This window comes from Stenella coeruleoalba (assembly GCF_951394435.1).
Source record: "Stenella coeruleoalba genome assembly, chromosome: 15".
NCBI lineage: Eukaryota > Metazoa > Chordata > Mammalia > Artiodactyla > Delphinidae > Stenella > Stenella coeruleoalba.
In genome coordinates this window covers 37583741-37595962 of record NC_137161.1, presented here as the reverse complement: position 1 = coordinate 37595962, position 12222 = coordinate 37583741, and the positions used below count along the sequence as shown (strand labels likewise).

The 12222-nt window shown below is 53.2% G+C and overlaps 1 protein-coding gene across 1 annotated transcript in view; it reads left to right on the top strand.

The window, feature by feature from the left end:
• Window positions 1-12222, top strand: part of JAG1 (jagged canonical Notch ligand 1) — a 36029-nt gene that overhangs the window by 19760 nt on the left and 4047 nt on the right. Inside the window, exons 6-23 of the mRNA XM_079944502.1 lie at window positions 1495-1625; window positions 1862-1981; window positions 2420-2533; window positions 3916-4029; window positions 4613-4726; window positions 5139-5185; window positions 5521-5694; window positions 6095-6245; window positions 7035-7199; window positions 7681-7794; window positions 8288-8401; window positions 8485-8598; window positions 8738-8854; window positions 9342-9369; window positions 9831-9916; window positions 11004-11117; window positions 11763-11872; window positions 11953-12186. Of these exons, the coding sequence (XP_079800628.1) occupies window positions 1495-1625; window positions 1862-1981; window positions 2420-2533; window positions 3916-4029; window positions 4613-4726; window positions 5139-5185; window positions 5521-5694; window positions 6095-6245; window positions 7035-7199; window positions 7681-7794; window positions 8288-8401; window positions 8485-8598; window positions 8738-8854; window positions 9342-9369; window positions 9831-9916; window positions 11004-11117; window positions 11763-11872; window positions 11953-12186 (2161 nt within the window). The remainder of the gene's footprint in view (window positions 1-1494; window positions 1626-1861; window positions 1982-2419; window positions 2534-3915; window positions 4030-4612; window positions 4727-5138; window positions 5186-5520; window positions 5695-6094; window positions 6246-7034; window positions 7200-7680; window positions 7795-8287; window positions 8402-8484; window positions 8599-8737; window positions 8855-9341; window positions 9370-9830; window positions 9917-11003; window positions 11118-11762; window positions 11873-11952; window positions 12187-12222) is intronic.

Sequence of the window (12222 nt, the reverse complement as noted above, 5' to 3'; positions counted from 1 at the left end):
ATCCTTCATCTGGAAGGCAACGAGGGAAAGACTGTAAGAATAATGCTATTTCCCAATCAGTTCCTTCTTAATATCTACCTTTCAGACTAAGACTGTCAGTCTTTACACAAGCGTCCCCGTGATCTCCCACCACCTTGAGTGTCCACTTTGAAAAAACATTTCTACCGGAGGATTTACTTTGTTCTTATTTGACTCCTTTAATAGTGCCTTGCCATTTAGACTGGAGTTTCGTTTTAGATGAACCAGAATCCTCTGATTTTTAGCCGCACAGCCTGGTGGTTCTGTGTGCTGGGGCGTGGATGGCTTGCTTTTAGGAGTTAGGAAGTGGTGAGTCAGAATTCTCAGGGGTGAGTTGACTCCCGGCCGTGGATGATTAGCGATTAGCTGGTTCCCTGTAATTTTCCCATGACAAGGATTTTTAGCCCACCTCCAGCTCTCTGGACGCAGAACGCCTTTCCTTCTTTGCGGGGGAGGCGATTCTGACCATGGCTTTCCCGGGTCCCGTCATGGAAATAGTTGCTGGTCGCTGTTTCTGGCTCACCCCACCTTCACTCCACTGTGGGCTGCCCCCACTGCCAGCTCCTGTTTGCTAGAGCTTGATTTCTGAGAAGGCAGTTAGAGTTTCAGAGGGCTTGAAACTTGAGGGGAGAGTAGCGGAGCCCCTGCCCCAGGTGAAGGTGTATGTTTGTGTTTTTGTTTGGGGATCAAAGGCACCATTTGGCCTCCAGAGAGTCCGATTAATGAGGCGCTTATAAAGGAAACTCGACTCCCTTCCCCAATACGAGATAAACCAAGTTGACTGTGTGTGTGTGTGTGCAAAGTGAGAAATAACTATAAAATAAATTAGCCTAAGTAGCCACGAGGGGGGCAGGTCATAAATCACGTACGGAAATAGGTCCAAGCGCTGTTGCTTTCCTCGTCCTCCCTGCAGAAATGGGTCCAGAGATCCTACCCCATCTCTCCAAGGAAGGGAGCCCCTTTCCCTCCTCGTCTGATTTCAGGGAGCCTCCTTGGGAGGCAGTTTCCTGCCGCACTCGGTGTCTCGGTGCATTTTTGTGTGCTGGGGTCGTGACTTGCTGCTGGGACACAGCCCAGCCGCGTTGCTGTGTAAAACTTGCCCAAAGGGCTGCGTCTGCAGAGGCTTCGCATGGCTATTGTTGTCACTGCAGGGAGAGCCCTTGCCTTCCCCCCAGGGGTTCATTTATTCCAAGCCTCCGCCCTGGGCTCATGGGGGAGCCTGAGAAGAGAGAGGGGCTTTGTGGAGGGCAGCCCAGTGCTGGCCTCTCCCCAAACAGCCCTCCTTTTGTTGGGAGTCGCCTGGGAGGGGACCTCAGTCCAACTGGGAAAATGTTTGCTTAGAGGGAACCCCCGGACAGACCTTGACAGTCTACCATCCTGTGGCCAGAAGCCTGGGCTTTGCATCCTTGTGTTTTCCTGGCTCCGATCTCCCTGCAAGTTCTAAAGGGTAAAGCAGGGTTTGCTGTGTGTCCCCAGGTGCCAGTATGGCTGGCAGGGCCTGTACTGTGACAAGTGCATCCCACACCCAGGGTGCGTCCACGGCACCTGTAACGAGCCCTGGCAGTGCCTCTGTGAGACCAACTGGGGTGGCCAGCTCTGCGACAAAGGTATGTCTGGGGGAGGGCCTGGGTGGGGCTGGAGGTCGGGGGTGGGGTGTGGGTGATTTGGTTTGTACTTTCATTTATTTTTATTTGCAGGGGCTTTTATTCTAAATCTGTTTGAATTTGCCTTTAACCCTGTGAATCTGGGTCTGTTTCCCTCGGTTTTAGTTTTTAAAGAGGAATGGGTCTAGGAACACAGTGTTTCTGGTCTCTGAGTGACTTCTTTGGGGTCTTTTTGGCAGATCTCAACTACTGCGGGACCCACCAGCCGTGTCTCAATGGGGGAACCTGTAGCAACACAGGACCTGACAAATATCAGTGTTCATGCCCTGAGGGGTACTCGGGACCCAACTGTGAAATTGGTAAGTGGTCCAGGCGCAGTGAGATCCCTTTGTCTAATTTTTCTGTACACTCAGCTTAAATACACTTAGGGACTCATAAAAAGATGAAAATAGCCTCCAACGTTAAGACCTGTCCTCCCAGCCGTTCCGTGGGTCTTTGAAACCTCTGTCCAGTTGCTCAGATGGTTTGGGGGCTGCTGATTGCATCGGGGGCGGCGTGTACAGGGCAGTGACCCAGCTCCCAGGTCAAAAGCTTGGAGAAATGGGGCCGGAGAGCTTAGCAAGAGAGATGACTTCCTTTCCGCCGCAGACACAGCGGGGTTACGTCCCACACCTGCTTTGATTTCTTGAAACGAGCTCGAGCTGGTGGCCCAGGCGTGCGATTTGGTTGCCGGGGGGAGTGTTAGGTAGCCTCTCTCGGTGGGCGCCCCTTGCTGACTGCTGTGCTGGTGTCCACAGCGGAACACGCCTGCCTCTCTGATCCCTGCCACAACAGAGGCAGCTGCAAGGAGACCTCCCTGGGGTTTGAGTGTGAGTGTTCTCCGGGCTGGACCGGCCCCACGTGCTCCACAAGTAAGTCTGCGTTTTGGCTTGTGCCCTTTCTTGGGGGGGGGGGAGGGGGTATTGTGTCAAGGTACAGGGTTGTGGGTCCCACGTCAGTCTTAGTGATGGGTCTGTCTCGGTGGGAGGGGGTCTGGTGGTGAGGCTGGCCTGAGCTTCCGGCCTCTGCCCTAGGAAGTCTCCTGGCACCCCCATCCTAAGGCACCCTGCTAAGTTAGCACACGCATCTCTGACTGGAAGAAACTCGCTCGTGGGGTAGCTGCGTCCTTTTCCCTGGACTTGTGCCTCCTCTGAACTGAATTACGGTTATTCTCCTCGAAGCTGTACAGAGGATGCCTGCGGGGGAAGTGGTCATGACTGAATTTCATGGTGGGGACAAATTTTGAAAGAGGGACCAGGGCTACAGAGTGACAGTGGCTGCGGGACTTGGCCGCACACCAGGACTACCCCAGTGCTTCCCAGTACAGGTCTCTGGGTGCTACGGTTTCCCTTTGGAATTGGGGAGTTCGTACCTTCCACAGGCTCCTGGGGACTTCCCTGGTGGTGCAACAGTTAGGACTCCGAGCTTCCAGTGCAGGGGACGCAGGTTCGATCCCTGGTCGGGGAACTAGGATTCCACATGCCATGCAGTGCGGCAAAAACAAAAAACAAAACACACACAAGCTCCTGGATTTCAGAGGTGCAGCCAGGCCCGAGGTCCACGGTCATCGGTCCCCTGAGAACAGCATGCAACACGGTTAAGGAGCTGGGTTCCGGGGTTGGATCACCTGGGCTGGCACCATGGCCCTGCCACCCGTCACCATGGTGGGACTGTAGTCACTGCCAACCTGTGCCCTGTTTAAACGGGAGAGTAGCAAGTCCCATCTCCTGGGGGTGTGAAGGCTTGGTGAGCAGATTCATGAGGAGAGCCTGGCACCTCCTACCCGGGCAGGAGGTGAATCGCTAAGAGGCCTCAGGAGTCTAGTGCAGAAGGGGGAGGTTGGGCACCCCAGGCATGTGCTTTTGGGAAAAGTCTGTGAGTAAACAAGAATATGATTTTTTTTTTCACCAGCAAAGAAGTTATTTTTCCTTACCTCTCCTTAGTTACCTCTGTGCCGTGATGGAACTTTTCTTTAAAAATAAAGGGTAGGCAGTGAGAGATGTCCTGAGTTACCCAGGGCTGATGCTCCGGGGATCCAGCTGGCTCTCCCACCCGCTCAGGTTGCGGATTAAATGAACTGGGCCAGTGGGGGATTTAAAGCTAAAATCAGGCCTTATCGTCATCGTAGCAGTCACTTGCAGCAGGTGTCTGGCTCTTAAGTGAAGGCCCCTCATGTGAGGGGTGGTATTAAATTATCTAATTGTCAAATGGATTGAGATTAAATTGCCAACCCTCTCCTCTTTTTGTCAAACAGACATTGATGACTGTTCTCCAAATAACTGTTCCCACGGGGGCACCTGCCAGGACTTGGTTAACGGATTTAAGTGCGTGTGCCCGCCCCAGTGGACGGGCAAAACGTGCCAGTTAGGTAAGAGAATTCCTGCACCGGGGCTGGCTTGATCCGAGCGATTAAGGGAGCTGTACATGTGGCCAGCGGTGCAAGCTTGCGTGCCATCGTACCAAGAAGTCATTTATTATCTAGGGTCCAGCCAGCAGGCCTGGAAGAAATAACTCGCATGCAAATGGCCTGGCTCTTTGAGGCCCTGTGGGAAAGTCGTGGGATTCCTTGAACCATGTCAATCGTCTGTCCGAGGAGTGTTCAGCTGGGTTCCAAACGGGGATGATCTCATGAGGAATGAGCTGTCTGCATTCTTTTTTGCCACTATTAAATCCCAGCAACTAGGCTGCGCTGGGTTTTGCACAGAAGTGCCTAGTGGCTTTCTGCTGTCCTGTTGGGGGCTAGTTGTCAACAGCAGCTGGAACGTTATCAATTAGCATTCCTTATTGGAGCATAGCTAGGGGAGAGGGTTCAGATGTTCAAAGTAGCATCTCTTATTTAGCTAGCTTATTAAAATGTCTCGTTTCAGACAAACTATTTGTATGGTGTTTTTTTTGAGGGGGGAGGTGGGGTAGAACCCCATTTCTCACTGTTCATCCTCTCTGTTTTTCAGATGCAAATGAATGCGAGGCCAAACCTTGTGTAAATGCCAAATCCTGTAAGAATCTGATTGCCAGCTACTACTGTGATTGCCTCCCGGGCTGGATGGGTCAGAATTGTGACATAAGTGAGTGAGACTGTTTCAATTTTGATTTTCATGAGACTGGGGTGTTGAAGGCATTTGCCAGCCGTATTCAGGCTCCAGGTCTAAGACTTGAGTAGTGGAAGGAGAACCTTATAGAGGGAATGTTTTTGGAGAGGGAGTGATGGGCACAGAAATGAAAACATACACGTTATCAGGCTCATTAGCTGGTAAAAAACGGCCGTACTCTGATAAGGTGGCTAAAACAATGATGTGAAGTTTCGGTACCTCAGTCTGGAAGAACTAGGGAGTGTTCCCACCAATAACCTTATTTCACGGGAAGCACGCAAGAAATCTGATTGGAGGTTTTTATCTTCCTGAGCAGAGAAGGCTTTTCAGTGAAGCCCAACTTCAATGTAAATTGCCCCTCCAATACGGTGACTTGTTTATTTTTTAGATATTAATGACTGCCTCGGCCAATGTCAGAATGACGCCTCCTGTCGGGTATGTAAATCTTTGCTTATATCAAAACCTTAGTGATTGACAACAAGCCTTAAGATTTATGTGACCCTGGGAAAGCTCTGTCCCTGGGAGATTTAAAAATGCAGGTGAAAAGTGAGTCTCTGGAAGTTTCACTCGGGCTCATGTTACCCCAGCCTCCCGGGAGTCATCTTGGAGGCATGCACATAGAAATTCCTCTCTCACATTTGGAGAGGTTTGGCATCTCTTTCAGTGAATCAGCTGAAGCGCAACAGTCACGCTGAACCACTGAAGCCCTGTGTTTGTGGAGCACCTAGAAAAAAAGCATGTGTTTCTCACCCTCCTTCTCCTCCCTCCAGGATTTGGTTAACGGTTATCGCTGTATCTGTCCACCTGGCTATGCAGGCGATCACTGTGAGACAGACATCGATGAGTGTGCCAGCAACCCCTGTCTCAACGGGGGTCACTGTCAGAACGAAATCAACAGATTCCAGTGTCTCTGTCCCACTGGTTTCTCTGGAAACCTCTGTCAGGTGAGCCGGGCTGGAGCGCCCGATGGCCCAGTTTTCACAGGCAGTCTCCTCACCCTCACCTTCCCATTCCCAACACTGTCTGGAGCCTCCTGTTGACTAGGGATCTCTGCTAGACACGCGCCGTGGAAGGAGGGTGATGAGTGATTTTCTTCCCGTTGTCCGGCAGCCTGTCGATTTCTCTTTGTCCGTTTCATCCCAGACCCAGCACTCTCTCATTCTGCCCTGTTGTCTCAAATGCGTACCTGGACAGTCGCTAGGACACAACTGTAAATCATGCTGGGTGTTCTCCTAACAGAAGCAGACGGAAGGGTCAAATTCCAGTGGCCGCTGCCCCAGAGGAGTCATAATGACGGCTTTGTTTTACTTTGTGTCCCCCCTCCCCTGCCCCTGGCCCTCGCAGCTGGACATCGATTATTGCGAGCCCAACCCCTGCCAGAACGGTGCCCAGTGCTACAACCGCGCCAGCGACTATTTCTGCAAGTGTCCCGAGGACTATGAAGGCAAGAACTGCTCCCACCTTAAAGACCACTGCCGCACCACCCCCTGTGAAGGTACCTCCCTCCCCGCCAGGGTTCTGGCTTGTCTTCAAGGCTGCTGTCCTCTGCCCGTGCGTCACTGCCCCGTGACACTCGGAGGGAAGCCAGAACACGTGGAAACAACCTATTCAGGCCCACCAGTTCGGGGGGACCATACCTGCAAGTAGCCCAGGGCAGAGAAGGGAATTCATTTAGCATCCCCGTTCTGGGGGACGCTGATGTGCAAGGCTGAGGTGGATTCCTCAGGGCACCTCTGCCAGTAGAACTTTCTGCCACGGTGATATCTGCACCGTCAGGTACAGTAGCCTTGGGACACGTGTGGCCCGGAACGTTTACTGTGTGACCAGGGCAACTAAAAGCCCTGATTTACTTACTTTTCATTCACTTAAATTTAAACGGCCGCCTGTGGCTGCTGGCTCAGGCTTCCAGGTTCCTGCAGCCGTAAGTGCCCTTACGTCGAGGGAAAGGCTGTTCCTCCTCCTTAGCCAGCTTCCAGCAAATTTGGTAGATGTATCAGTAGAGGGAGGATGAACAGGGCCCGCAGACACGTGGGATCCTGGCTCCATAGGGAGAAAACGCCTAAAAAAAAAAAAAAAAAAAACTCCGCCTGGGGTCTCGGCTTTGCCTGTCACAGCGTGACACGGCATATTGCCAGTCTTGGCCACCGAGGTGCTGGCTTCTTACCCTCATTAGCCTGGCTAAGGTGCCTGGCTCCAGGAGAGCAGGCGTGGCGTGGGTCCTGGGCTCAGGAACACCGGGTCTTCGGGTCCCTGGCGGGGATCTGACCCCAAGTCTGTCTCGCAGTGATTGACAGCTGCACGGTAGCCATGGCCTCCAATGACACGCCTGAAGGGGTGCGCTATATTTCCTCCAATGTCTGCGGTCCCCACGGGAAGTGCAAGAGTCAGTCGGGAGGCAAATTCACCTGTGACTGTAACAAAGGCTTCACTGGAACGTACTGCCATGAAAGTAAGACCCCGCATCCTCGGGGAATGGGCCGAGGTCCCCCAAACCCTGCCCTGGCCCAGCTGGGGGGCATCTGGAATCATTTCAGGAGAGATCAGTCCAGGTTTACCACCTACAATCTAAGACTGAGGTCATGTTTAACTTACGAGATCACTGACGGCCTCTTAAGTCTTCAGCACGTTTATTTTAGAATGTTCTGGAACCTTACTAGATCGGGTGGTCTGCTTTGCCTAGGAGTTTCCTCCCCACTCTCTCCAAGTAGCTTAGTGTGAAGACATTAAATAAAAGGGACGGGGTGCTCTCTGGAGGCCCCTGCTTGATAAAACTGCCCGCCGGATTCAGAAACAGTCCTGACGGAGTTAAATGTTGAGGTGCCCAGTGTATTTTCTCAGGAGGGGCAGGGAAGCCCGCAGAACAGTGCTTGGCGGTGGCAGTACTTTCCTTCGTTTGCTTACCTGTGTTTCTGTTTGCTTTCCTTTCACAGATATTAATGACTGTGAGAGCAACCCCTGTAAAAATGGTGGTACCTGCATCGATGGTGTCAACTCCTACAAGTGTATATGCAGTGGTGGCTGGGAGGGCGCCTACTGTGAGACCAGTGAGTTCAGGGGTCCTTTGGGGACAGACAGCTCTGGGGGATGTGGGCAGGACAGAATCCACATGGGAAGCCTTTCTTCTTCGTGGAAATATCTGGGAGTTGGACACCGACAGTTCCTGCCCTGGGACGGCATGGCCTGTGTCCTATTTGCATGTGTTGATGCTGACGCCAGCCAGCGGGAAGGAACTTCTGCGGAGGAGCTCATAGAATTAGACCCTGTAATTAGGATGATAGATATCCCCACTTGCAGGAAAAGTGATCATCTTGCTGTTTGGGTTGTCCTTTCTGCCCATCTTGACTTTAACTTCCATGGCCTGTCGGGGGCTCCTTTATTCCTGGGAAAGGGTGACCGTGTTTAAGTCCCCGGGGGTCTGCTGGTTTTGAAGTGGGCGCGGAAAGCAGGGGCTGGGGGTGGAGAGATGCGGTCCTTAGGCGTCACGGGGCGTGGATGGGCTTGGGAGCGTCTTCAGCCGGCTGTCTCCTCTGATTGCAGATATTAACGACTGCAGCCAGAACCCCTGCCACAATGGGGGCTCGTGTCGCGACCTGGTCAACGACTTTTACTGCGACTGTAAAAACGGGTGGAAAGGCAAGACCTGCCACTCACGTAAGTGGTGGCCGGCTGGGATCCTGCCCTGTCTTCCGTGAGCAGGGCCGACCAGGGGCTCACGCCGGGATCTTCTCCTCCAGGTGACAGCCAGTGTGATGAGGCTACGTGCAACAATGGTGGCACCTGCTATGATGAGGGGGACGCTTTCAAGTGCATGTGTCCCGGAGGCTGGGAAGGAACGACCTGTAACATAGGTACCTTTCCGCCCTCCCTGGGCCTCACAGGGGCCGTGGGCCTGTGAGCCTATGACTGTTTCCTGGGACCTGGTTTCTGCCCCTCCAGACTGTCACTGGATCCTGAGGGAGGGTGGCCTTGTCTGCTCTTGTCTCATAGCCCGAAACAGTAGCTGCCTGCCTAACCCCTGCCACAATGGGGGCACCTGTGTGGTCAACGGCGAGTCCTTCACGTGTGTCTGCAAAGAAGGCTGGGAGGGGCCCATCTGTACGCAGAGTGAGTGTTTCCCCTCCCCCGCTTGCCACCTTGAACTCTCTGAGGGCTGCAGGAGTCCATCCTGACACCCCCAGGGACTGGCAATGGAAACCAGAAGCAGAGCTGTTTGATGTCTGCTTCTGCATCACCTGGGTCTGTTCTAATGACTTGATGGGATGCAGCCCTGACCTGGGCATGAGAAAGTCGCCAAGGAGATAAGTGGAGACAGATGGCGTCGTGGTTCCCAGCTCCGGTCTGACCAGCAGCCTGTCTCCATCCATTCTCACACCCCCTGCCCACCCCACCCAGGGCCTCTTCCTGTGTACATGTGTCCCACGGTGAATGGGACCAAGTGTGGTGTGGGCCTGGTTCCAATTGAGCAGAGGTCTTAAGCTCCTTCTGCCGGTGTTAACGACAGCTTTATCATCTGGGTATTGTGGAAATCACTGGTGTTTTGACTTAGGGCTAAGAAGGCCTCGCTGTTAAGTTGTCTTTTTTTACTTTGCAGATACCAATGACTGCAGTCCTCATCCCTGGTAAGCATGGCCACCTTTTAAGCCGGCGCTTTATTGTTGGCTGTGACACGTGTGGGCGTCTCCTGGGGATCTTGTTTAAAGTGCAGGTTCGGAAGCAGGAGGTCTGGGAGCTGCTGCACATTCCTCCTCTCTGACAGGCTCCCAGGCAATGCCGATCCTGCTGGTCCGCGGACCACACTTTAGTCAGGTTGTGTCCTCATTTAGAGCAGTGATTCTCAACCTTGGCGGCACGCGAGGATTACCCGGGGAGCATTTATAAGTTCCAGTCCCTGGGCTGCAACCAAGACCTGTGATATTAGACTCTCTGGGGGTGGGACCCAGGCATCAGTGTTTTTAAAGCTCCCAGGCGGTGGTGCGTGTGAGCAGGGGTGAGAGCCGCTGATCGTAACTGGCATGGCTACCTTTGAACTGGCAGGGGAAGTGGTGGACTGGTGGTGACCGAGGGGTCTTTGCTTTCGTAGTTACAACAGTGGCACATGCGTGGATGGAGAGAACTGGTACCGCTGTGAGTGCGCCCCCGGCTTCGCTGGGCCCGACTGCAGGATAAGTAAGGACCACCTCCGACTGGGTCTTCCCACTCCAAACCCTCAGCCTGAGAGTTTTCATCTTTAAAATAATTATGGCCATGGTTCTAAGTAGCCTTGACGAGTAATCTCCTGCCTCCAGCTGGGATTAAGACGGCTCTGGCCGGCCCCTCCCTGGGGGACACAGCCCTCCTTGCTCTAGGGGAGAGAGCGTCAGCCACAGAATTTGGTGATTAATCTACTCTGAGGTCCTAAGGAAAGAGTGTGCCTGTCCCCGTGACTAACATGAAATTATGGGCAAGCGGACGTTGCCACATCCATGCTGGTAGGGGACAGAGCTAAGGCCACAGAAGGGACTGGGGCTGCGGTTTCCAGGCCCCGGTGAAATGATTAAACAAAATGGAGGCAGGCAATGCAGTTCTTCAGGAAGTTCACAGTTTATTCTTTATTTTGAGCCTTTTCCCTACTTTTTTTTTTACATGCCCTTTCTTTTGCCAAAAAAGGTGATAGATTAGTTGTACTACTTTTGTGTTCTTGTCCCTAAAGTATTTAAAGTTTTACTGGTCCTTGAGGTCCCCAAGTCTGGGACTTCAAGAACTACTAGATGGGGGAACTGTGTATCTGTTTCATGTTTCTGAATCGGGCGTCAGCAAATTATGGCCTGGGGGCCAAAATAAAGTTTTATTGACACACAGCCACACCCTTGTTGATGTCTAGGGCTGCTTTCATGCTGCAACAGAGTTGAGCAGTCATAACGGAGACTACATGGCCTGCAAAGCCTAAAATACTTACTAGCTGACCCTTTTCAAGATCTTTGCCGGCCCTTGTTCTAAATTGTACTATCAGAGAAAAAGGAACCTCAGTTAAAAATTGCTGCTTCCCCATATGATTCTCAGCTGTTAGAAATCAGGCTAGTGGTGGTCCTTGCGGGGCAGTGACTGGAGACTCTGGGAGTACTGATGATCTGTTTCTTTATTTGGGTGCTGGTCATGTGATGAAAATGCGTTAAGCTTATACTTAGAAAGCTTATCTGTACGTTTTGTCAGTAAAAACTTAGAAAAACGTTGCTGCCTCCCACTGGGGCCTAAGCTCGGACTCCATTTTTCCTAGACATCAACGAATGCCAGTCTTCACCTTGTGCCTTCGGGGCAACCTGTGTGGATGAGATCAATGGGTACCGGTGTGTCTGCCCCCCAGGGCACAGTGGTGCTAAATGCCAGGAAGGTAAGTGGGCCGGGCCCAGCTGCCCGTGTGTCCTGCGGGCTGAGTGGGCACTGCAGTCACTGTTTTGACTGTTCGTGAATGGAACTATGCTCAGAGAACACGGAGGGGGGACATCCACTTGGGACCACAGGGAAGGGGAAACCTGAGGGGGGGCAGTCCCGTGAAAACAGCGTAGCTGTTGGTTTTAGCTAGCTGTTGCCACAACTATGCTGTGTGACAACCATCCCCGATCTCCGTGCGTATGACAAGTATTGGTGTTGCTCGTGGGCACAAAGGCACAAGCAGAGCGATGGATGCCTCGGCTTGGGTGCCCAGGTCTGTGTGCCACCCCATCCTCCTTGGACCAGCACTGTATCCAGGGCATGTCCTTTCCCTGGCAAACAGTAGGCTCTCAAGGGGCCAAGCTCACCCAGGAGAGACTCTGCTCACATCGCATCCCAACGCACTGCACTGACCAAAGCCGGTCACGTGGCCGGGTGCAAAGGCCACCGGGGAGGGAGGGATGCTTGCCCATCGTGGGAGCAACTGTGTTGTCATGGGGCAAGGGGCAACAGGTGTAATCACTTCCCGACAGTCAGGAGTGAAGAATCAGGAGAACTGTCTCCAGAAAAGGCAACTCCTCCCACTCACGAGTCTCCACCTCAGTTTCAGGGAGATCTTGCATCACCGTGGGGAGCGTGATACCTGATGGGGCCAAGTGGGACGATGACTGCAACACCTGCCAGTGCCTGGACGGGAGGATTGCCTGCTCGAAGGTAGGCGTGGCCCCAGCCACCGGCGTTCTGGTTCTGGAACTGCCAACGAGTGTCTCCTGAGCTCTACTCTGTCTCTGCAGGTGTGGTGTGGCCCCCGCCCTTGCTCGCTGCACAAAGGGCACAGCGAGTGCCCCAGCGGGCAGAGCTGCATCCCCATCCTGGACGCCCAGTGCTTCGTGCGCCCCTGCACTGGTGTGGGTGAGTGCCGGTCCTCCAGCCTCCAGCCCGTGAAGACCAAGTGTGCCTCCGACCCCTACTACCAGGACAACTGTGCCAACATCACGTTCACCTTCAACAAGGAGATGATGTCGCCGGTACGGAACACCTTGCTGGCTTTGGAGAGGTGGGGT